Genomic DNA, 26,609 nt, shown 5'->3' with positions numbered 1-26,609 from the left:
TCCAGTCAATTCTGCCGGCACTTAGTTGCCCTGCCCCTGCTGCCAGGCACCGCACATCCTGGACATCCCGGTGTGTGTGTGTGTGTTTGCCTTCGGTTCTTTTTGCGGCTCCGGTAAAGGATACTGAGTAAATTGAATTAAAACGACACGATACCTCCGGCAGGTACGGTGAGATCTTTGCGTCCGGCATAAAAGAAAACATTCGCCGGTTAGCGGTTAGCCACGTGAGTTTGAAGGGTGGTTTTGATTACGCCAACCGGCAAATGCACAGGGACACACACACACACACACACACACTTCCTCCTTCGCCTTTTTAACGACCACTACTACTTCTGCTCGATTTTTTACCAGGGACGCTTCAGATGACGCGACAGCAAGACAGCTAGCCGTGAGAACTGGTTTTCGGGATGGTGATGAAATGATGTTGTGTGCTTTATTTCTTGCCAACCGGTGCGTGCGTAGATGGCCGGCTCTTGGCCTGGTTTGAATGTTGACCGTGGGCAATAAAGCGAATATTAGCTGTGGTTATGGCGCTTCTTGTTGGCGCGTGGAAGGAAGTAAACGTAAGAGATGATTTTCCCTGATCTGACCTCAAAGCACGTCTTGCAATTTTATTTGCGATGGTAGAATTGCGTAAAAATGTGGGTTGGGAGAGGAATTTGATTGACTAAATAAACATGTTTGCAAGGGTGTAATATACTTTTAATCGCTAGTCGTACACAAGGTAGCCAATTTTGTTGGCAAAGAGCAACCGTTTGTAGATGAGCAAAGATTTAGCAGGAGTACGTTGTAATAGGAGCTTGGGAAAATTAAATTCCAAACATAATTTCTATTCCAGTTTCCACAATGCAAGGATTTTTTGTATTAAACTATCAATTGTATCATAAGTTTCTCTTTTCAGAGACTACCCTTTACACAAAGTTTTTAGTTGAAACTACACTTTAGCTGCGTCGTTTTAGGATGCTTGACATTGTCATTATTGGCTGCATTCACTGTTAATTTCGCCAAAGTTAACTTGACCTAATATTAAGCCCAAGTTTATGATTGCTTGAAGCAACCAAAAATGAATAATTGTAGCATGGTTTGTAATTTTGGCTAGATGTAGTTTTCGTTGAGTCGTAGTTTATTTGAGCAAATGGGATTTTTAATGATTCTAGCCTCGAAGCGTTAAGACGTAAGAAAAAACATGGATTAAGTCATCATATACCCCAATCTTAGTTCGACCAAAGGCTCGAGTAAGTTCATTTTTAGCTAGAGAAAAAACGAGGTTCGAGTAAGTTCTAGGGATTGAAATGCAATATCTGCAATTTTTAAAAACACGACAAGCACCTATTCGGTGGACAATATTGTTTCATATTACTATAAAATATCATTCAAATGCCTGAATATTTCGAACAGTACGGCATTTTAAAGATCTCTATGGTGATCTCTATGGACATTTTTGTTTTCAAAACAGAAAGTATGCAAGAACTACTATTTGTTCCTGTGATGTGTAGTTACAATTATTTGAGAATTCTACAAATTATGATAATGTTGCAGGATTCTACATAAAACGTAAATTCGTAAATTTAGACGAGGATAAAAGTATCCGTAAACTAGCATAATGACAACACTGCAACAGCAGTGCATAGTGGAAGATCGACTATATCGCTGAGCGTCGCCGACCATCGCAGAGCTGCTATCCTGGACTTGGAGGGTCGGAGGCACGAGGAGGTTTTTAGTGAGTAAGAATCTCACAGTAGCTTAATGGTTCCAGAGTGCTTATGCATTCCCTCCGCGATAAAAAAAAGCTTCCGCAAACTGTAGGATCCTGGTCATGTATATCAACTAACCGAGCGAATATTAGGGCCAATGTCAGCATCTGTCATAATTATTGAACCCTTACCGATATGTTTGGCGAAAGTAGGAGCTATTTATATTCATGCTGTACGACATGGAGAAGCTTTTTAATTTAGCAAGAAATACTTGAGATACTCACGAATCACATTCGTGAGCATACTATATTATAAGCTTTGCGGTAATCTAGCAATCAACACTTTGGTGTAAAAGAAATCAATGATTGTAACGAATAACTCTCTAGTCCGTCCTGCGAATGTTCCAAACGATCCACTGTATAATTAAATAGATAATCTTAAAATATCTAATCAATAGAACTGGAGCATTGAGGATCGACGATATGTTCTTACGAAGAAAGTACCTAAAGTTACAGTAAAGATGGAGCTTTTTTGTGAAGTTTAGATACCAGATAGTCCAGATTTCTCGAACAGTGTTAGCACAGGGTGGATTACCGGAAACGTCCGGCACAGAAGGAAAACACGATTCGAACACGATGCATACGGTGCTGTCCCACCTCTCCCGTGCCGTTAATTACGCGCAGTTTGGTTTTGTTTTGTTTGTTTGATTTCTTTAGCAGCTCTCGAGCGGACTTCCCTACCTGCGAGATGATTACCGGTGGCAGCAACGGTGGCGGCTGCGGCCGCAGCAATCGCCGTCGATGCCGTCGACCGGCTGCGAAACAGCGACACGAACGGGGTCCTGAAACGAACGATCCGATATTGCTGGGGCTGCTGTCGATCTGCTGCATCGAGCGTCTGTGACACAATCTCGTCACCAGCGGCTACCGGGAACGAAGAGGAAATTCGATCAATTATCGGTAACGGGTGCCGGTACGGTCGGTTTACCGGTGGTGCGGTGATGTTGGTGGCTGCAAACGGTCTCGATTTAGTCACAGGTTGAATTTGTGTGTGTGTGGATGCAAGAGAGAACGTGTGTGTGTGTTTGTGCGCTGGTTCAAAAAATGACCGAGAAACCGTCGGCCGGTTCCAACGTGCAAGTGACATGTCAACCACCATATCCTGTGTGTGTGTGTGATTTTTTGGAGAGACGACCCGATCGAGAATTCCGTGGCACAGCCTTGGGTGGATGAAGTTTATTTTTACTACCCAAACCAATTCCCGAAGGATCTACTGCTTAACTCTAGCCGGAAGCTTTTCTACGCTACTCAACGTCAACGGGATGATATGATACTCCTCCTTCCGCTTGCTAACAACCCGTGGCGAGTTGTGTATGTGTGGATGTGTGTGCCTGTGTGATTGACGAGGGATGATATGAAGTACGAGTACATGAGCGATGTGTAGAAGGTGTGTCGAGTGTTTACGTTAAGTCTCGAACATTTCGACGTTGATGGACTCCTGGAAGTCTTGCGAACGATAAAACATCCGTGGTTTTTGTTTATGCACCGGTTTTCACCTTTTTTTTTCATAACAATCCAGCAGAGAATCGATTTTTAATGTCTAGATTGGAGGAATTCTTGTGTGCAAAAGTATCATGCAGAAGAGACTTCTGCGCTAGATACCGACCATGGGCGCTACCATCCATCTATCGGATTTCGTTTTGTAAATCACGTTTTGGGTTGCCCCAGCAAAATTGTCTGTAAAATATGACCAGCTAGAACGACGTGCCACGCCTGAGAAACAAACGTGGGATCGGCTTTTCAGACCAGCCGTAACGAGCTTCCGCAACCCGAAAATCACAACGATTGAACACGCTGGCTCGGGCATAGAATTGCTTATTCAGCACTGGGTGGAAAACCCCTTTTTTTTCCTAGGGTCGATCAGAGAAATGGTTGCATGGTTAACAATGTTCGGAGCCTCCCACGGATGAAGATATTGCTTGGTAGAGTGCTGAGTGCGTTACGAATAGTACACAAACAGAAGCGAGACAGTCATCCTAGCTAAACTTCGCCAAGGAAAGCGTGAAAGACGTGCCTTTGTTTTATCGGAAACAAGGTAAACAATGGAGCGATTTGGTTCATTTCACAGGCCCCCTACACGGGAGCGATACTGCCTAGGCCCAAATTCCAATAATCTATTAAGATCTTTGGTAGACGATAGCAGTTCGACCACGTTTTTGCACGTCATGCTGAGCTAACTCTTTGGAAAGGATGCTGCTGGAAGCTTACTTGCCCCACAGAAAAGCCCTTACCTCGGCAGCTTTTAACATCTCACTGACCTTAGACAAGTTTGGTTGGCGCGTACTCGGATAGCTCAAAACGGTGAAAACATTTCCCGGGCTAGTGCTTTAACGTTTTCGGCAGGATAACACTGTTGAAGAGCATCTTTCGAGCATTCTGTTGTGAAGACTATCCTCAAAAGGTTTAGTGACTTCAGGAAGTATTCCTATTTGCATGGGAATGGTTGTTCAACTGTTAGATTTTCGGTTTTTGAGATTCGGAATCTATTGACTTAGGATAGACGAGCGTAGACATTTGATGGTTGTTTAGTGGATCAGCAACTTACAGAAATTGAAGACGCTGGTTTGGGTATGAATGTTTGGAACGCTAGCAAGAAAGAGTTGATTTATGCTAAGTAATTCCCTTCCGCAATGTATGTGGAGTCCTATAGTACCAGCTATTTACTTCGCTAGAACTCATTCAATAATTCTTTCCCGAGGCTTATATTGCTGACTTTCATCGTTTACTAATTTCTTGACATAAATCATGCTCCTCTTAATGTGCTCCATATTTCATTGACTGTTGACGATGCGCTACCAGCGTACGACACACGTACAGAATACCCATCTTCACTAACACATTCCTCCACAATCAGCATAATCCCAACCCTTTCGCAAACCAAGCAGCTTGACCTTTTCACGTCAACATTATGGCGTTTGTGGCTAGACACCGGCTAAGCTTACAGCAAACCGCTCCACGTTAATTGGTGACCACACTTAACGCTGTCGGACGGCCCTAACATACCGAACCGGATGGAAATTGGGATTTTGACAGCAAAAGACAACCTTCGGGCAGCAGGAAAATGACAGCAAGCCATTGCTGCCGTGGTTTTTGGGAGAGCTTCGAAACGAGAAAAGGACCGAAAGGAGCTTACTAAATTAGCTAAACTTTGCTTTAGGTGGTTCCAAAGTGCGTCGAAGATTGTTCCCGGAACGGGTTGTACTGGAAGGTGTAAACTATCTCTCATTAGGTAAATGAGCACAAACCCGCACGCGAAGATCAAGTGAAAGGACTTTCCCAAAACTTCCAGCAACAAACCGACACACATGAAGACAACTGTGAACTTTTCCAATTAATGACACGAACTTGAACGTTTTGTGTAGTTGTGCTCGAGTTTTGGTATGGCGAAATGACTAGAAGGTGTGTGTGTGTGTGTGTGGAACTGAGCTAGCGGCATAAAATACTCGAAAAGCATCATCCAGTACCACGGATCAGCTTCAAGGTGCAAATAAAGGTGTGAGTGCACAGCGCTCACGCGTGCTGATGTGGATTAAAATCGTATGATAAACCGGCGACCCGGCGTAAAGCGGATTAATTAGAAAACGGTGTCATTCGTACGCTTCGCTTCCTTAAGCTGTAAATCCAAAAGGGGGCAAATTGGAATGGTTAACAGGTGCACATGCTTGCATTGGGAAAGCGCTTTACGTCGCTATAAAGAGGTGAATCTTTTACAGCTTTTAAAGGGTTTAGTAGCCATGAGTTCGTCACTAAAAGCTGCTACTGTGCACTAAACGGGTTATGTGTGTGTGTGTATGTGTGAAGGGTAGCTCGTTGCTTCTGATGAAGTTGCGCTCTACGGTTGTTGCTGGTGTGCAGAGTGTGAGCAATATAGAATGGCACTGGACCAAGAATAGCCTTTGCTTTATGCTGCAGTATAGACATTGCCTTTTTTATACAACTTGGCATTATCAACGAATAATAAAGATCTTCCAGAGAAGAAAGCAGATTTTATAGCAAATATATTGCGAGTAAGAAGGAGAGAGATATTGAGAGACTTAAATAGATAGTTGAAAGATAATGTACAAAAAGCATTATTGATAATATAAGTACATTTTAATGTAGTTTTGTTTTGTATAGTTGGAGTTTATGGAACAGTTGTTTTTTTTTAATTTTATAAAGCGATCGAGAAATAGTGAGTGAGTGAGTGATAAATCTAGGCGCGAACAACAATGACAAGTGGGGTTTCGAGGTTAGTGATAGTGAGAGAAGGTAAGTAAGAGCGAGTAATATTTAGTAGTAGAGTGGAACGAATGTTTGATTTAGCAAGACAAAAGAAGGTACGGTAATTGACCGATAATTACGCACTGTTTGTGCTAATCAGATGGTAACTCATCGAGTCAATGGTTGGTTGTGTGAAAAATGATAATTGTCTGTTAGTATGCTGCTGGACGAGCAGTTCTTTCTGCAGCTGCCCGCAGAGTAGGATCGGCAGGGCGGACGCACCGCCGAACCTGAGCATAGTGGGCACGTGCGCAGCGGCCTCGCTAGCGTCAACAGCAGCAGAGGAAGTAGTAGTAGTAGTAGTAGTGGTAGCAGTGGGTCTAGTTGTAGCATCGGCAACAGCAGCGGCAGCAGCAGCAGCATTAGTAGTAGTAGTACTTTTGGTAGCATGTTTATGATTAATACTAGTATTGTCATTGAGCAACATATTACTGTTAAGGGCGACGCTAGCGGTGGTATGAGGTGCGCTCTCGTTTCCGCTGCCACGCCGCTGTACCGCCGACGAGAAAATGCCACTGACGAAGCTGCTGCGCCGCGAGGACGATGGTCCACCACCGCCAAAATGGCCACCAATGCCGCCGCCGCCGCCGGTAGAAAGGAAGCTACGACCACCGATCGCCAGATCGTTACCGGTGGCCACCAGTGGGCCACCTGCGCCGGCCGGGATCGAGGACACCGAGGCAAGCTCAAGTCCGGCTACCGGACAGATGCGCGGTAAACAACGCGCGTGCACATTTCAAAGCAGCAGGCAGGGAAGATTGGTGTGGTGTGGTTGTGCAGTAGGTTAGTTTGTTCAAGTTTAGAAAGTGTTTAACAGCGTGCAACGGAAGATAGGACAGAAGATGTTTTTATTTTTTATTTTTGTTTGCGAATACAACATCCGGTTTGTGTTTTGTTTTGCGGTTGTTTAAGAAGAAACAGATTGTTTAATTTTCAATTTACCATCGTACAGCACACAGGTGGCGACAGGGCGAAGAAGAAAAATAAAAGAAACAAACGGAATAAATCAGAATGGATGCATTTTCCTTTCGGGCGCACTGGGCTCACTGGTACTGAGGGTGGGTAGGGGAAAGGTATGGCAGAGAGGTGATAGTGGCTGGTGTTGGTTGATTGATAAAGGGTGGGTGATGACAGGGGTGGAGTTTTCTTTTGCGTCTGTAATTTTCATCTTGTGCGCAGGGTTGATTTACGAGAAGGACTTGCTGTGCTGCTGTATGCAATCCTTGGAGCAGTGGGGACAGATGAAGAGTGTGATCGAGAGCAAGAGAATGGGAGTGGGAAGACCAGGAGTTTGTGAAAAGGTGGTCACAAGGACGGATCAGGTGCTGAGTCCATGACCGAAGCAAATGGGCAAACCAGGACTTGAGGTTTGTTGAGGAACCAGAGATTGGAATGAGGGAAAAATCGAGCTTGAGGGAATTGTCGTAGCAAGAAATACGGAAAACACTCTAAGCTCCAAGCCAAGGATGTTCGGGGAAAGCGCAAAGCTTAGACAGGTACTTCCTTTTGTCCTCAGCTTTCTTGGCTTGACCTCTCGCCAATAGCCGTTGGCCTTTTTTGGCTCGGTCCGAAGCAGAGCAAACAAGCCACGGTCAGACACAATGCCATGCCGCTGTTGGAACGCGCGCTGCTCCAGCACAAAAAGCGGCAAAGATAATTAGGGCTCGTTCATAGACATGCTGCTTGAAGTCGGTGCGTTCAGCGGGACGGGAAACGCGGCCAAAAAAAAAAAGGAGTAAAATCTTCCCACAGTGCGTTCCGAAGCGTTGGAGGCACGTGAGGTCACGTTTAAGAGCATTATCTCTTCGTCAAGTAGGTAAAAAGTAAATGGAAACGTATGAAAAACAAATATGAAAAAATATTTAAGCAAAACTGACTGGAAGCGAAAATCATAACTCGCCATGTTTTTTATTTTTTTCTAACAAAGCGTGCATCCAGACATGGATTGTCCGCGAAAAAAGAGACTGTCTCCAAGAAGTAATTGTTCGGAAGCTCTTCATCCGGCTGAACAGAGTATGAAAACATGTACTGTTTTCTGTCTTCTTTTTTTAATTGAATCGCTTGTTGCTTAGGGCTATGGATGACTTTTTTTTGTTAAGGTAAGTCAGTACAACCTTGAGCAAAATAAGAAAAATGTGTAGTAATAATTAAATTTGTTTTAATCTTACTTTTATATTTAGACAATTTTTCTTTAAGATGGTCTTGATGGTTTCAATTATCAATTAATTTATGTTTTATGTCTATTATTTCACTTAAATACAACAAATTTTACGCTCGATTTAAAACATTTCTCGTTACGTACGGTTTGGTTTATTATTTTTCCACAACAATTTTAGCAACAACATTTACAATAGACAAAATAAGACACTGGACTAGCTGCATCACTTGAAACGGAGATGAATGCTGAAAGCAAGCTTCAACATCTCGAAGTGATAAGAGACAAAGAAAAACTGGCCAACAATCACAATAAACGTGCAACATAGAGCTGAATAAAAACGTCAAAAACAAATAAATAGGGCAACATTGAATTTGAAAAATAAAAACAGAACAACACAAAAATGAATAAAAACGGTACAACAGTTAATATAAAACGAAAAATAAAATAATCAAAACACCGAAATATGAAACTACCAGATGAGATTGGGAAAATCATTTAATGAAAATATTTTAAACATACAAAACAAAACAAAACCACAACATCACAAACGAATTCAATAGAATTCGAAAAACAAAAAGTCAACAACAGATGGTCCACACTTGAAACAATGTAGTGAAACAATAACACGTAAGCGAATGTAAAAGCTTTGTTTTAACGAGTCCATTAAGCTTCGAAAACAACAAGCTTTAACGTCGAATAACGATGGAACGATACACAAAACAGATCACAGAAACAAGAATCAAGAAACTGATACTGAAAAAAAGGACAAGAATAAAACACTTCAAACTATCCATCTCAGGAGGACATGAATCAGAGGGGACATTTTGGGACGGGATCGAGTATAGGAACCAGCTAGTGTTGAGCTGTGTTTATATGTGTGAGTGTTTTGTGTTGACTATATGAGCGAGTGTATAAGCATTTTAATCCCGAACGCTTTCGCGATCAGGACACGTGAGGAGCGACATTATTCGGAGAGCAAGTTAGATGTGTGATTTGTCGACTAAGGAAGGCGTTGCAGAACGATTGGGCTGGGCTGGATGAAGGTTTGTTGGGTGGGGTTGCGAGATGTAACACATTTGTTGATGATCACTACTGGCTGAACTGACATTAAAGCACGTGAACTCACCATCGGAATTTTTCTTGGACAGTGCCGTTTCCGCCACCGAGTCTTCGCTGAGACTTGGGTTCATGGGTCTACCATTGTTGGTCACTTCTGCGCGTGAATAGCGGGTTGCGAAGCGGATTCCGTTTGGTGGGTGGTGGGGTTTAGCGTTAAGATTTATTTAAAATATGTGTATGGGTGTGCGTGTGTATCGGCATTATTTCGGATTTAAAGTATTTAAAGTTTCGTTCGTTCGTTTTTCCCCGTTGCGAGCGTTCCCGTTGCAGTGTGGCGTTGCGTGGCCATGGTACGGCGGAGTCATGTCAGTCGAAGATGAAAAAAAAGCAACACACGCCGTCAAAGGTAAAGGAATACAGGCCGGCAGGAAAAATATAATAAATTTAAGGATAAGAAGTTTGAATGAACGGTTGGTTTTGTTTTTTTTTCCACCCGCAAATTTCGCACCACGTTCAACCAAAACGTCCATTTTGCAGTCCAAAGCCATTGTGTATGCGGGTATTTGTTTTTTTTTTTCCCAACCGTAGTGTAGCGCGAAGATGTTGGTAATGTTTTTGTTTGTTTTGTAGTTTTCGTTTGTCCCGGGTGCGGGTGTCGCAGAGCGCAATAAGAAAAAAGGTAAAAATAAAATTATGATAAAAACGCACCAACAACGAAAAAAAAAGTAAACAAACAACCCCGACACACAGCAGTAGTAGTGATAAGAAAAAGGGAGAAAGAGAGAAAGAGAAAAAGAGAAGGAGAGAAAGATGAAAATGAAGGTTGAAAAATTCCCTTGCCTCGTTGTATGGGGCCGTGTTCCGTTCTGAAAGAATGTTTTCAATTTAGCGGAAGAATATAGAAGTTGGTAGAAGTGATGGTGGTGGTGGTGAGTACCAGTGGTGTGCGCTGCGCTACTACGGTACATAATGGAGTTTTATTACGCTTCAAGTTAAAACACGGCACAACTACGAGAGCATATTCAGTGGTAACAAAGTGGCGGTGGTACAAAAAAGATGAGCCATACACGCAACGATACAGAGTGATCGGTTGGTAACAGGAATGTGCATCAAAAACCACGAGCCCTCCTTTCGTACACGCTTGCTGGACATGCAAAATTGCACGAAATCGGGAAATCATAAATGTACAAAAACGAAAAGCACAAAATGCGAGAAAAAAAATGCACTTGAAATGAGTTTGCAAGTGGAATGGGTGTGTTGGTGAAAGAATTCTGAATGAAACTTCTGCACCGAAAATGTAAAAAAAATCCAATAGCAAGGCAATATTTTCGGTTGTTTTTAAAAAATCACAGCTGAAGAAAGATAAAAATTCATCTTAGCACCGAGTGAAGAAAAATTGGTTTGCCGCTTGTGTGAAAGGATATTTTCAGATAAAACATTAATCAGCAGCAGCAACAGCGGCAGCAGGTTCAGCAAAACATACGAAAATTGTAAAACACACGCTTAATGAAGCTTTTCAAGCTTAGAATGAAGTATAAAGCAAAAATCTCTTTATCACTGAAGTATCTGAGCTGGTTGTAAAAGTGACATTGAGAGAGAGAGAGAGTGAGAAGGAGAAAGAAAAGAAGAGTGAGAGAGAAAAAACGCTTGAAACTAAACCGGTGCACTAGGGAAATTTAAACTTTACCAACTAACACTGGTGCAGTTTAATAGATCTGAGATGTTGTTTATTTCGATTTTTAAATGTATGCAAGAACTGTGTGTCAAGTGTTGTGATGTGAGAAATGTAAACTTAAATCCGAACCATAAAATCCTGACTCATGTTTTAGGCATTCAACTGGAGAAATCTAGCCAAAGAAATGGTTTTATGTGTGTTTTATGGGTAATTTACTTAAGCTAACCCGAAGCTATAGTTAGTGAAGTAGACTTATCGTTTTTCGTAACCGAAGCAAGTAGAAAACATGTGAAAAAAGCAAAATACACGGAGAGAATGAGGTGATGATAACAAACAGTTTAGGACAAAACAATAAGACCTTCAAAATAATCGCTTTTGAAACGATGGGCCTTGAGAAATTCAACACTAGTTCAAAAGATGGTCTATAACAGTTTAATTTAGTGCAAAACAGGCTGGAAAAAATAACAATATGGCTTTGCCCAAAGCATAATCATGAATTGTACAGAATATCATTAGGCTATTGGAACATCATTGCATCGGATAATCGTTACGGAATGATCCTGTGAGTTAAATATTGAAAGCGGGGATATCGAGGTCCCAGGATGGTAAGCCTCAGGTGTCAGCAAGGATTGATCGCTTCATCGGCAAACATGGTAAGGATGCTAAAACCGCATTCGAAAAGTCGTGCAGATTGCTTCAAATTATCAGGACTACAAAAAAATTCATGCATTTTTTTTCGAAACAGAAAATTTTATTATGAAGAATTGATAACTCTTTCAACATACAAAGTACTTTCTATTTTTACAAAGGTTCTTTCGACGCTATGCATCCATCGATCCATTTTTTACTCCTCCAAAATTGGAGAAGTGCTATTCAGATTGGCCATGTTGCATCGATTTCAAAATATGATAATCAGAAAATGCAATGTCTTGGCTGTACGACGGGTAAGGTAGGACATTCCAATGAAGCGTTTTAAAATATTTTTTAACCGGTGCTGCCACACGCGGTTTTTCTAGAATATTCGGCCTGGGTTTCGATGATCCCTAGGCTTCAGCTCGTACGGCAACGAATGTCCTATCTTGCGGAAAATCTCCATAGTTTTCATACGTTGACAAATGACTGGCTGAGTTACCTCAAATACCTTTGCAAGTTCGTCTTGCTTTTGAGAAGGATTTTCAACGAGCGTTGCCTTGAAGTTCTCTAATACTTAGTACTAAAAAAAAGACCACTTTTGAACCGCGTAAACCACTTTTTGCAAGCTCTTTCTGATAGAGCACGGTCATCATAAACTTCCACTACTATACGAAGGCTTGCGGTAGCCGATTTGTTCATGCCGTAGTAATGAAGCCAAACTCTCCGCAAAATCACTTTATTCGGTACAAATGTTGCCTTTTACGCTTCAGGAAAATGACAGCTGGGGGAAAGCCTGAAGAAGACTTTTCAAAATAGCAGTGTTGCAATATTGCACTAAAATAAATTGAATAATTTACGACGCTCGTACTAAAACCGCACAAACCTTCTTTATAGTCCTGATATTTGAAAAAAGCTTTAGAATGTCCTTAATAAGCAGGAAATTAAAGCTTCAAACCAAGCAATCGACTGAATGAAGGATTATTTCATTAGAACAGTGAAGGGTTTTCGTCGAAGGATTGTCCAGCAAGCCGTATATTAGACCTTCGAATTTTCTAGTTAAACGTATGTTGAAGAAAAAGACTCCAAATCCTCTCACCCTCTCATGTCCGAGGATCACATTGAGTCGTCTTGTTCGGACTTTGCCGGAGGTTTGAAATTAAAACAATGTTTTACCGATGTAATCTGTAGCATATTCAATCAAGTCGATTACTGACTAGGACTTCCCAATATTACCAACCATGTTTAAGACACAAAAATAATTCGGTTCCATAAATATTTGTATCATCTCCTTTTCTATGCTTTATGGCAATTTAAGGGTCTTATTGTTTTATCTCTCACTGTAAACAAAGGAAAAATCCCAAAAACAATAAGGATGTGAATGAGGGCGCGAATGAAAAATCAAACATATTCCACCAGCAAATTATGCAAGCGATGATAAAAATGAAATAAAAATACAGGACACATTGCCACATTGAGATTATCGACACACACACAGAAAGAGACTTACACGCTACGGGGGCGGGGGTAAAGGACGAGGTAGGAAAAAGTTACAATGGGCACACAAAAAACAAAGGGAAGGAAACAAGGAGAACAGTTAGGGGGCCGTCTGGGGCGATTAGCACTTACCCAGATTTTCCGATGAAGCATTAATGTCGGTCACGCGAGGACATCGGCCGGTCCGGCCACTGCCACCGCTCGGAGGCTTCGGATTGCCGGGGGAATGCAGCGATTGGCTCTTGTGTCGCCGGATCGTGGGCAGCCGGGCCACGAACGATGCGTTGTGCTTGAAGCTCGATGACGCCCGCCTAATAAGTGATTTATGATTAAGTCCATTGCTATCAGCACTTTTCGGTGTTGTGTGATGGAAATTGGTCCGAGTTGAGCGTGTTGTTGTTGTTGTGTTTGTGGATCGGTGTGCGTGTGTGTATGTGTGTGTTGAAGTGATTTGGTTTCGAGCAGAGTGTTGTTTTGCAGTACGAGAGGCACGCCGTAAAGAGAGGTACATGTAGTAGTGTGGTAAAAGGTTATACATATATCGTGTGACAAAACCATTTAATGGATTGACATTTGATCCACGCGCCCACACAGTTTCGCAGCCCACAAACAGCGGGCCCGTACGATAGCGAGCGCGGTAAACCAAAACAATTCCAAAAATGAGCAAAAAGTTAAGAAACAATCAACATCAAACCGAAACGGATAGAACAACAATAATGAAAAGTAAAGTAAATAAAAAAACATAAACACATTTACACACACGTACATGGATTATTGAAAAAAATGGATTTCATACACCGAACAGGTCACAGGCACAGGCAGGCATATAGAGGCAAAATGGCAGCATGAGAGCAAGAGCAATCGGAGCAAGGCATAAGAGAGACAGACAGATTTAACGGATGCACCATAAAGCCACAGGCACGCACACACCAGCAAGGGCCAGTAGCATAAAAGTGTATTTTTATTTTCGATTCGAAAAAATGCGTTTCGTAAAATTGATTACGATTATGCAGCGAGCAGCGCAGATTTGCAAGCATTAAAATGCAACGAAAATAGAAAACGAATCAATAGACCGGTGTCAGTGAGTAGGACAGTGGTATAAAAGTTGTTTGTGCCAAAAAACGCAACACAAAATGGGCGAGCAAACAAAGCAGGATAAACGGGAAGCCAAAATGCAACGATTTCCCAATAGTTATGGTAATAATTCATCGATAGACGGGATGAAAAGTAATGAAAATAAAACCCAACGTCATGTGAATTTCCGCCGTGGAATATTGATGATTTCGCCATTGTGCACGATGTGATGATGACAGTGATTATGAGAGAGAGTAAGGCAAGGAGATACGATGACGTTATGGTTTCCGGTGGTTTTCGTTCCGTTGTCCATTGCATTGGATTTTTAGTTTGTTGCAATCATTTTCAGCGTGAGGATGGAAAAGAACGTTCATTGTTTTCGTTGTAACCAGCGTCCCAGCGTTTCCGGTTGTTCAGGTGATGTGGACGGATGTGGCACATTCGATTTGTGTCAGCAGGTGAGCAGCCCGATGTATGATTGCAAACACAACAGCAGCAGCACACATTTTTTTTTTTTGTTTGTTCAAACAGCATGAAAACGATCGTGCGTGAGTGCGTGTTTTTGATGAGGTCGGACGTCAGTTGTGTCGGACAGGTACCGGCGACAGGCGTCATGATATTTTGAACGGTAGGTGTTTGTGTATATATGCACGAGCGCGTGTAGCATGGAAATGGTGTGTTGATTGATTGAATAGCAGGATGGTTTACGATTGAGCAGGCACAACAAAACAAGCAGGAAACAGTTACATAGAATGTAGAAAAAAAGGAAAATAAAGAGAAAATAAAAGACAAAATTAAAAAATAAGTTTGCAAAGAAGATGTTGTTGCAAATGCGAGTATTATGGTTTGAAAAGAGGAAATAGAAAACCAGGGCCAGTAAAAGGGGGAAAATGAAAGAATATAATAAGAATGAAAAAAAATCTCACAAAAAGATAAAAATATTAATAATATTGAGATAAATGAAGGCACCAAAACAAAATGACTAGACAACACAATGGTGAAGGAAAGACCGGTTGGGAAAATTCAAATCACAGCTTATTTGTTTATTGAAGTTTGAGAAATCTTGAATCAAAAAATTGGACAACAGAATCATAACATTAATTAAACATTGAAAATAAAATAAAAAAATTGTAAAAATAAAACCGTTTAAGTAAGAAATTAAGTGTAACGTACGCATTAAACAACAGACGTATATTGGTCGATGGTGAACGTAAATCAACATTCGATAACTCAACGGATTAAGTATTTTCCAATCTTTCATCCAAGAGGAATGCAAAAAACGGGACAATCCCGTGCAGCTGAACGGTAATGGCTTAAGTTAAATTATTCTACAAGATCGATGACGTGATGCAATCATAAAAAACATTTTTCATCAACTATAGTCTGCTGGTAATGTTTAATTGTTATTCGCATCAACGTCATTTTCTCAGATATGATTTGCAAATTTCTGATAGCAATGTCCAACTTGACATTACGCCATTTAGATAAATGCTCAGACCCCTCACTCCAACATTGATTACGAGAAAACGAACACTAAAATTTTATCATGGTTTTCCTGTAAATTTATACTCCCGAAGAAAAATCCTACAACTCTTTGGGGTATCCAGAATCTGTCCTCAAAAAGAGATTTTCACCTCTTTGTTGTCAGTTGTCTGAAGAATTTGTAAAACTCCAAGAAGTTAAATCAAATTATATTAAATTATTTAGCTCGGGCATAGAATGCATATTGTAAGCAAATCAATGCAGTTTCTTGAGTTTCAAATCAACATAAAATGCGAAGATAATGGAAGGTAGGATAGATTGCTGCGTCACTGTCTGTTGTTAATGCACACGTCACAAGGAACGAAAGATCAAATTTATATAAAAAATAAATAAAATACATTAGAAACATGTGAACAAGTGAGAATAAGTAGAAACATTATTTATAAAGCATAGATCCTGATGAATTAAGAAAAAGCGAAAACTTCAACTCCAGCACTGTAGGAAGCAAGATATTTAGATAGATCAAGCATATTTGTTTTATTATCAGTAATGTAAGCAAACCTAGTACTGCAAAGCTTTTGATTAGAGGTATATAAACGAATCCTTTCACAGACTACAAAATATGTTGGTAGTGTTACTCTTTGTACACAAAGTTCAGAAACAGCCCTTTATCGAACTACACGATTAATCGCATCCGATAATAGGCAGAAGAAAGATGCTTATCCGAAATAACTGCTACGAACATAATTCGCAGCTTCAAACATATTGTTAAAGAATGGATAGTTCCTTTAACAGGCACACACACACACACGTAAAAGCGCACACAAAAGAGCAGCTACTACAAAGTTTCGTCCCAAGCAACGCTTCACCATGCTGAACGCCCGAATGCCAAGAAGCGTTTGGCTTGAAGTAGATCTACGTGACACGGAAATAATGGAAATAAAAGCCTGGCAGATCCCAGAGAGACAAGTTGGCCTCGTCTGTTGATCCAACCGGTCAGCCCTTGTGCTGCGATGGCAAGGCACATAAGGCGCCCTACCCGGAAAAGGGTGCCGGAGAGTGATAGTTTCCTTTCGTTATAACTTCATCGCATTTGCATATGGTGACAATTACGATGGTCGTCTCAAGGAAGGTTCGAGCTTGGCTGGTATTGTCAGGAAGGGAAGAAGAGAAAAAAAAGCTTGGTTTTGTGCTTTTTCTTTCCGATGCCATTGCGTGCACATGGACGAGCGATTGTGTGCGTGTGTGTGTGTGTTTGTCCCGCACACAAAGGAATTAGAATGGAATGCTCAGCTTCGTGCGGCTTTCGGACGGAAACGGAAGCATGGCTGGCCAGGCTTAGCATTGGAATAAACTAAGGGAGACGAAAATGCTGCAACTACTACAACACATCCCCGTACATATGTTAACAGCACTGTGACTAATGCACTGGCACACGCTACCAGGGAGACGATGAGCATTTTTCTCCTGCAAGTACAATGGGACACAGGGACGCCACTTCTCCAAAATTAAAGACACGAACTTTTGCCATGAGATGAGCTTACACCGGACGTGGCGTGCACGAATCACAGGAACAGTCAGTTACTGTGCCTGACCCGAGGGACTGACATTATAATTTAATGAAGGGGGATTAGTTGTACTGAAAGGTGAGCCGAGCGTTCCAGGAGTTTGGGAGTGTTTTTATAATTATTTAAATTTAATGTAAAACAGACAGAACACTTCGTTTTGTAGGTGCAAACATTGCGCTAGGCAGCTTTGTGTTAGCAAAATGTTGATTGAATTCTGAAAGATTGAAATTTAATGTATTTTTTCTTAATTCTTTTGCAGTAAAAATGTAATCTAAGTGAAAAAAAAACAGTTACGAACAATAGAGAAAACAGTCTAGAAGCGTTATAGAACTGAGCGGCTATTAACAAACTAGTATCAATTTTTATAATAAATATTTCTTTAAAAAACTTTTTTTTCGTGGTAATAAACGTTAGACAATTTGATAGAAAAGTAATTGCAAAACCAGTCGTTTAAAACTTGTAAATTGGTAACTAAAAAGCGGTCAACAGAGATTATAGCCATTCCAATTGAATTAAAACGAACTATTATGCAATTCAAAATAGCGATAAGAGTTCAAAATCTATTCAAGAAAAATTGACTATGTTTCGATGTTTGCCAAGTAAGGAAAGAGAAAGAGAACTTCTACCCCAAGAAGGTACAAAAACTGTTTTGCATCGGAGCAAAAAACCTTCAAGAGCAAAAAACCATTGCACCAAACCAGAACGCATTTCAAACAGTGAAATAAAAAAGATCCGCTAAACGGGCTACAGAGCAAAACTATAGCGTGTGGTATAAAATGAAAACTAAAGTAGAAAAGAAAACAAAAAAAGGTAAAACACATTCAATTAGAAAACTGTAATTAGGAAAACACAGGAAAACCACAACTCCGTGTACGCTAATTGTATCGGTGGAGCCAGAGATTATCCGTTCGCAAAATGGCATCCAAGTGTTATTAGATTTGGCGTGGTTTCACTACGTACGATTAGCGAGCCTTGGTTAAAAATACGCCAGCATGGGCATAACACACTTACGCGGAACTGGTTGAGGCGGCCAGTTTTTCTGCTGCCTCCAGCTTGGATCTGTTTCGGCGGAGGTTTTCGGTGGACCAAACGGGGTAGGGGAGCGGTTGAATCGTTCGTGTTCGGTGGTGGTTTGATGTAAAATCAGAACACAATGAGAAACCCGGGTGTCACCCGTTTTAGTCGATGTTTCGGTATTCGGTCATCCGTAAATGGTAGTACGAACGAATAACAGTAGTATTTTTGCATTAAGTACAGATGCAGACGAAACAAGATTGTAAGAAGAAGAAGAAGAGAAAAAAACGGAAAAGAGACAAACGAATGCAATATACCGAGAGAAAGAAACAGAAAGAATGTAACAATACACAACACGAGCAGTCACACGAGTTCGTTAGGGCGTACGAGACAAAACGCGCCACAGGACAGGACAGGTCGCCGCACTACGAAGTGTCATATTGCTGTACGTAACTGTTTGTGAGTGTAATTAATAATTGGACGATGCCAGGGCGTACTAACGCTTGACAAGTAGCTCAATCTACACGCTTCTAGTGAAGTGTTTCAGTTTTTCATAGTGTCCGTGTGTGTGTAAGTCTACTAAAGTGTCTTACTAGCCACAGAGTGTTGTCTACTAGCTGTGCACCAAACGGGACGACCTAATGCAACCTAACGCTGCCAAGCGTCCCGGTTCAAGACACACCCGAACGAAATAAGGACAAAGGTGAGAGAAAGTGTGAACAAGATGCCAAGAGCGAACAGACAGAGTAGAACAAAACACTAGAAAAGAATGGTACAAAAATATATGAGCTAAAACGAGCGAACAATGGCTACGGGGAAGTGTAATGGTTTTCGAAAAGCTTTAAATGTAATTTAATTATTCTTCCCTACAGGTCAGTGTGTCTATGGTAATGTCTAACAGCATTTTCCAAGCATATCGATTCGTGTTCTATACACTCTAGAGTAGAAATATTTAATTAATCACGGTCAGACCAAGACAGGGACCCCTTTCGAGAACAATACATAGTAGAAGAACGTTTATAGCAAACTGCGAGGGAAAAAGACGACGGCGGCGAACTAGGGTAGATGGTAGAAAATGGAGCATACTTCTAGGTTGACATGCAAATAGAATGCTTTAAATTATTTTTCATCGTAAGAAAAGTGGAAAGAATGACATTAACGCAGTAAGAGAGATAAGAAGAGAGAGAGAGAGAGAGAGAGAGAGAGAGAAGAAGAAACAGAGCGCAAGAGTATAAAAGCATGTCGTCTTGTGATAAATTCACTCAGAGGACATTTAAATTCACTTCCTCCGAGTGTCTGCTTCTATCAAAAGCGAGTTTCTCGCAAGGGGTTTCTTAAATACCCGGCTCAAGTGTTGCTAGCCGGTCAAGATAACAAAACAACTACCAAGTGTGTCATCATCTTACTATTTTAATAAACTAGCAAAAGAAACACTTCCTCCTCCTGGGGCGAGGTTACTTTTCACACCCTGGCCAATCAACGTGCGTTAAAAAGAAATTCCCCAACGTTCCCTTTGTGTTTCGTCGAGACATTTACATTTCTTCTCGGGTGAACCGAAAGAAGAAAATGAACCAACTAGTAACACAAGCTCACGGGAAGATGACGCACGATGATGCAAAAGTGTCAAGTGTTGCAGCGTTTATGCAACAGTTTGCATCCCACTCACCCACCGGGTTAATGGTGAGCTGGGTTTTGATGTTCTATAATTAAAGAACATCGTTTTTTTTTTGTTTTCTTTTGCCAGCACGATGCAAAAGTGGTTGCACTTTGGCGTAATGAATTTTTCTCCCTTCTGTGCCCTGGGTCATACCGACGACGATTGTGTTGTAGGGCGTTATTATTATTACTATTATGTCTGGGAATTAAATTGTTGGCCAGAGGTGTCGCAAAAGTTTTTTGATGGTGTGTTTGTCTGCGGCGGATGAAATGTATTATTTTAAGTGAAATTTTCGATGGGGCTTGAAAAATTTTGAGAAAAAACTCGGTTAAATGACCAAATTCCAAAATTTGACAATTTTTTAAACTCAAGCAGCATTTTTTTGTGATTTTTATTTTTAAGGGATAGTTCTGTACGCAGGAACTGGCAAAAAATTTTAGTTAACATCCTCACAGGGTTTTGATCTATGTGGTGGAGCTTTTAAATTATTCTGTGGATCGTTTGAATCGGATAGTGGAATATAGAAAGTGCGTTGTGCGTTGCACTCTCACCAAGTGAGGACTGGTTATCTGATTACGTGGTACCCGAAAACCAAGTAAGCTTTTCAAAGGCAGACGTGACCTAGTGGGTTTTTAAGTCAGGAACAAGAAATTGTAGAACTGTACAGTCATACAGTGGAATCTTCTCTTGTTTTTCTCTTTCTTTCACGGTCCCGAACCCATGAATCGTCCCAAACCAACGTGTCAAACTCGCATATACATTGCCGGATCCATCGCAACCGAGAATCGACACCGGACAAACGAGGCGAGCTCGCCTATTCTCTGCTGCAACCATGGGCTCGACCTCTCGACCCAAACTTGTTGGTATTGGGAATACGATCGCTTAAGGATGTAAACGACTTCATAGGTTCGGGTGGAGCCACCCTTCACTTAACCAGGCATGCACAGATAAGTTCGGTGGTTTCGATTGATTTCTTGATTTGCAGAGCAAGATAGCGAATTAAACAACAGAAGTCCATCAGCTGCACAGGACCAGGAAGGAGCAAAATTATTTTTCAGCCACTAACCATACATAATTGCTTAGTGCAATAAGGCGTGCTCAAGAAAATAGGCTGCTATGGTTCGGTTGTTTTGACTTCCACAATAAACATTTTTGTTCAAAGTGTAGCTGAAAGTACAATTTAACGAACACTTTGTGAATTTTCCCTGGATAAATGCAAAAAGCAGTACTAATGACTGTTTAGCGCTTTTGGTGACTGAAATAGAGCTTGCCCGTGCACGCAAGCAGAACATGGGGTCTATCTTCCTTGACATACAGGGGGCATTTGACTCAGTTTCTCCATACAAACTGAGTCAAAAGTTAGAAAATGCGGGCCTGGGACCAAAGTTGAATAACTTGTTATTCAACCTTTTGTCGGAAAAAGCTATGAATTTCAACAATGGTCACGTGCAGTTAAAACGGACCAGTTTCCATGGACTAGCACAAGGGTCCTGCTTGAGCCCCCTGTTGTATAACTTTTATGTTAGTGAGATAGACTCTTGTCTAGCGCCAAACTGCAGTCTTAGACAATTGGCAGACGACGGCGTTATATCTGTTGCAAGCAGAGACGCCGACGAAATACAACTGGCTTTACAAACCACTCTGGACAATCTTTCCGAGTGGTCTGAAAACCTTGGTATCAAGTTCTCTGCTACGAAAACTGAGATGGTAGTCTTTTCTCCTTTTAGCGATACGGGAAAAAACAGGGAGAAAAGGCTATATGACCCGAAAATTGATGTCTTTCTGTATGGTGAAAAGATATCAATTACCGACAATTTTCGATACCTTGGTGTATGGTTCAATTCTAGGCTAAACTGGAGTACTCACTTCACCCGTCTGGTGCAAAAATGCAGTAAAAGAATCAACTTTCTAAGGACAGTCACAGGATTCTGGTGGGGCGCACATCCATCAGACGTCCTGAGACTGTATAAGACAACGGTACTATCCGTATTGGAATATGGAAGCATATGCTTCCATTGGGCATCCAATACGTTGATACTCAAGCTTGAAAGGCTACAGTACCGCTGTCTTAGACTCGCACTAGGGAGCATCCTAGCGCTCCACAGGCATTAAATCGTGCTGCCCTTCCTGAGAACTACAGTTCCATTTTAATAACAGATTCCTCATTGCACGAGGAAATTAAGACCATACCTAATGATCTTCGCCCGAGGGTAGTTCCGGGTATTTTCATGAACAAGTATGGTCATTTAGACCAAATAAGCCAGTACTACACTGATGGATCATCCTCTGAGGAGGGCACTGGCTTCGGTGTTTTTAGCGAGTCCACCGAAGCATTTTTCAAATTGAGGCAGCCATGTAGTGTCTACACCGCAGAGCTAGCCGCAATATTTTACGCACTATCGATGATAGCAGCGAGACCTTCGGACCAGTACTTCATCTTCACTGATAGCCTTAGTGCTATTGAAGCTCTGAGATCTCCGAAGGCTGTTAAGAGTCAGGATTTCCTCACCATAAAAATCATTGAACTGCTTGGCTCAATGTTCGAAAATGCGTATAAGATCTCGCTAATTTGGGTCCCTTCTCATTGTGGAATTCCCGGCAATGAGAAGGCAGACTCATTGGCCAAAACAGGCGTCCAAGAAGGCGCTTTTTACGACCGACCTATCTTGGCCCAGGAGTTCCTTCGTTTTCCACAGCAACTTTTCCTGTCTCGCTGGCAGAGCATGTGGGAGGCGGATGAACTCGGGCGTTTTCTCTTCTCGATCTCTCCGCAAGTGTCCCTGCGGCCTTGGTTCGATGGGCTCTCTGTAGACCGTGCATTCATACGAATGATGTCTCGACTGATGTCGAATCATTTTGCGTTGAATGCTCATCTACAGCGTATAACTCTGGCTCAGACAAAAGTATGTGGCTGCGGTAACGGATTCCACGATGTGGATCACCTTCTGTGGTCCTGCGTGGAATTTGAAACCGCAAGACCCTCCTTGATGAGCGCAGTCGAGAATATCGGCAGACGACCGGGTACAGAAATTAGAGAAGTGTTGGCTACCAGTGACCTCCCCTACATGAGGATCATTTACCGATTCGCCAGAGACAACGGTCTTGTCCTATGATTCCACATCCCTAGTATCCTTTCAATCCTTATTCGTATTCCCCAATTCCTTTTTTGTTAAATGTTGTGTTGTCTATGTCTTAAGTGTATTTCTTGTAGTGCCACGGGTGATCCGATGACTGGGCAACAGCACTCGAGGGTGATTCCAACACTGCCGTAAAAGGGAGGCAGGCGTTGTTGAAAGTGCAGTGTTCTCCACTCCAGTCCAGTTTTGGCACATTGAGTTTGACAGCGTTGGCGTCGGGTTCGGGGTGTTTGGCGGGCTCAGTCTCGGGAGTAGTGAAGTCGCTTTCGCTGCTGCGGGATAGAGCTTGTCGATCATCCTTTGATTGGACGTTGACTGGATTGAGCTTGGAATGTCATTGCTGGAATGCACTGGAGAGCACTGTACGCAGACAAATAAATGTTCGTGCTGTCTTAACGATGTCTATTTGTTCGTTGCAGTCCAGACCATATCGTAAAGATCAACAATAGAACGGCCACAACACCACCGGAATTCGGATATAATGAACCTCCATCATCACATAGACACAACAATAGTCCTGGACCATCAAAACGCACAACATCCACCAATAGATCATCATCATCATCATCATCATCATCATCATCATCATCATCATCATCATCATCATCATCATCATCACCATCATCATCATCACCATCACCACAACCATAACCGAGTATGCCCGGGATAAGGCAAAGAATAAGGAGGAAATGCCTTATCAATATAATTGTACTTTTTTTTTTTTCAACACAAGTGGTGTTGACAATACGGCACTGGACCGTCATATTCAATTGTAAATAAAATAAAATAAATAAAATAAATAAATGCAAAAAGCAGTTCCCGGTTTAGAGTAGACACCTCGTTGAGAGAGCATACCTAGTCTATCCCCGATAGTCTTCGCAGGACAGCAATTACCAGCATTTTTGTGGAAAAGTATGGCCATTGTAACAGCAACCATTTTTATACTGACGGATCCTCATCAGAGCAGGGCATCGGTTTTGGCGTATATAACATTGTATCCGAGGCATATTTCCAACTACGCCAGCCATGCTCGATATATGTAGCGGAGCTCGCCGCAATCTTGTACGCCTTGTTGATAATAAGTGCTTGTCCTCCAGACGATTATTTTATATTATCCGACAGTTTAAGCGCTGTCGAAACATTAAAATCTGTGAAGGGTATTAAGAGCCCGGACTACTTCGTAACAGAAATATTAAAGGTCTTTAGCTCATTGTTTGAGAAATCATTCCGGATATCTCTTGTTTGGCTGCCTGCACATTGCGGTATCTTCGGCAATGAAAAGGCAGACCAATTGGCCAAAAAGGGTGCTTCGGAAGAGTCCTTTTTCGACAGGCTTATCCTACCTCTCTGCATGACTCGGTGGCAGAGTTTGTGGGACACCGATATGTGCTCGGGAGGTTTCTATATTCGATCACTCCCCAAGTGTCCTTGAAGTCTTGGTTCCACGGCATCTCAGGTGATCGTGCGTTCATTCGAATGATGTCTAGGCTTAGGTCTAATCATTTCGCTTTGGGCGCGCATCTCCAGCGTATAGGACAGGTCGACTCCAAAGTATGTGGCTGCGGCCTCAGATACCACGACATAGATCATCCTCTATGGTCTTGTGTGGAATACGAGGCTGCTCGACCCGCCTTGTTAGACGCAGTCCGGGGCATTGGAAAGTTGCCGGATACTCCAATTCGGGACCTGCTGGGAGACTGCGACGAGGTCTACCTGAGAGTAATCTTTCTCTTCTGCCGTGCTAACGGATTATTAGTATGATCCCCTTCCCCCTTTACTCCCACTGTTTGTCGGTCTTATACATGTTGTACCTCTCTTGTATGAATGATGATGGATGAATGGATGAATCAATGAATGAATGTATGAATGAGTACGATGCGTGAAGGGTGGGGTACCATATGGAAAAGTTGCATCGGCCTATGCTATGGATGGACAAATAAGTGACGGGAAGAAGAAGGACACCAAGAAGACTTCATGATCGGACACAATCAAGGAACCTTCGAAATGGAAAATGATCAAGACCCCCGCTACCATCAGGAATACGAGCATGGAAACGCCCACACAAACCCCGGAATAAGGTGCCCTCACACGATAAGACCCTCGCTATGAACACGACTTTGGATTTGGATGACGAAATATACGCAACGGAACAACCGAGCACACCCGGGATATGGTGCCCTTTCACGGCTCGGAGAAGGAAATGTCTCCCAGCAAAGATGCAAGGAGTATCTTATTTTTAATTTATTGTAAGCAATACGGCCTGCCCGTCCTTTATGAATAAAAAAATGCAAAAAGTAACGCTCCACTTCAAATTTTTCCCTATGTAAATGTAAAATTACAGCAATCCAGCCTGACCGTTTTTGAATTGATAGTAAATGTCCACAACGAGCATGTAACATTCAACTATCCATTTGACTCTTGGAATGTTTTATTTGCATTCTATTGTATACCTGAAATTCTTTTTTTTTGGTTAAAATATTTTTCAGCCTTTTTTAACAATGTTGCACTTTACTACGCTAGCACTTAATAAAATGCAGACGATCTACGTAATTGCAGATAAAAACTATCTGTACATCTCGTGAAACAAAACCCATAAATTGCTCTTGGTTTGTAAAGGTCAGCATCGTAACGTTAATGAACAGCATAATGTAGTGGAGTTGATTAAGCAAACCCCATAATTATCATCGAAGAACAAGCATTTGAAATTACACACGCTCACCCCCCCAGAAAAAGAAAAATCAACAAACGTTCTCCTTTAATTCGACAGCATCTTTCTTCTCCACAGCCGCGGGCGAGATAAAAAATTTTTTCAACCCCAAAACCCAAACCCAAACAGCAGGAAAACCGACGATAAAAGCGATGAAACCCAAACGAAAACCCCGAACGAAGCGAATGGTAAAGCACCATCGGCACATTGCAAAATGCGTCCATTATTTGACTTTATCTATTTTACTGGCACTCACTTAAGAGTGTCTGGTCTGCTGAAGAATGCCCCGACCAAGGGTGTGTCGGTGTGTGTGTGTGTGTGTGCGGGAGCGCGGCCACCACCGTGGACGAGATGAAAAACCTCGGAAAAATCAACGGATGGCGGCGGTTTGTTTGAATTATTTTAAATGCTTTCGTAGCCCGGACAAAACCGAAAACTCTCCACCGTAATAAAGTCAGCAGGCATGAAATGATGATGGACCACAAACCACCAGCGGGAAAGACCTCTTCCAATTTTCCTTCACGGCATGGTGCGAGAGGGTGAACGATGGATTCTTTTTAATTTTGCACATGGCAAGCCAGCAAAAAAAAAATGGCAAAAAAACCAGGCTAGCAGGCAGGAAAACGGACGGACAGGGGTACAAATTATCCTCAACCATCTCCTCTCACCCCCCCCCCCCCCCCCCCTCCTTCCGGTACCTATCAGCCAGACCATCAAGCGCATCTCATTATGATGCAATTACAGCGGAATTCGTAGCCTTCGTAGCCGCCGGTGCCCGCGTGCGGAGGGATTTCGCGCTTTGGCTAACGAACCACTCTAACAAATTGAAGCGGAAACGATCAAATAATGCTGTTGACAGTTTCTGTTGCCAAGTGTTGACGATTGTGTCGCCACCGCGCTAAGAAATGCAGCGTCTTGTGTTTTATCGCACTTGACGC

The 26,609-nt window shown here is 42.0% G+C and overlaps 2 protein-coding genes across 7 annotated transcripts in view; both read right to left on the bottom strand.

Moving 5' to 3' along the window:
• Positions 1-26,609, bottom strand: part of LOC126561449 (potassium voltage-gated channel subfamily KQT member 1-like) — a 174,622-nt gene that overhangs the window by 42,539 nt on the left and 105,474 nt on the right. For 3 of the 6 annotated variants that reach the window (XM_050217597.1, XM_050217602.1, XM_050217603.1), the window contains 5 exons: positions 18,168-18,215; positions 13,165-13,343; positions 9,298-9,384; positions 6,446-6,709; positions 2,435-2,617 (listed from right to left, as the gene is read on the bottom strand). In XM_050217597.1, coding sequence (XP_050073554.1) covers positions 2,435-2,617; positions 6,446-6,709; positions 9,298-9,384; positions 13,165-13,343; positions 18,168-18,215 — 761 coding nt within the window. The remainder of the gene's footprint in view (positions 1-2,434; positions 2,618-6,445; positions 6,710-9,297; positions 9,385-13,164; positions 13,344-18,167; positions 18,216-26,609) is intronic. The other 3 variants (XM_050217599.1, XM_050217598.1, XM_050217600.1) reach the window with 3 other exon arrangements.
• LOC126563183 (uncharacterized) overlaps positions 1-26,609 on the bottom strand; it is a 385,303-nt gene that overhangs the window by 263,578 nt on the left and 95,116 nt on the right. The gene's annotated exons all lie outside the window — the stretch shown is intronic.

Source organism: Anopheles maculipalpis, chromosome 3RL (assembly GCF_943734695.1).
Source record: "Anopheles maculipalpis chromosome 3RL, idAnoMacuDA_375_x, whole genome shotgun sequence".
Taxonomy (NCBI): Eukaryota; Metazoa; Arthropoda; class Insecta; order Diptera; family Culicidae; genus Anopheles; species Anopheles maculipalpis.
Note: the sequence above shows the minus strand (reverse complement) of the source record. Positions and strands in the feature narration are given on the sequence as shown.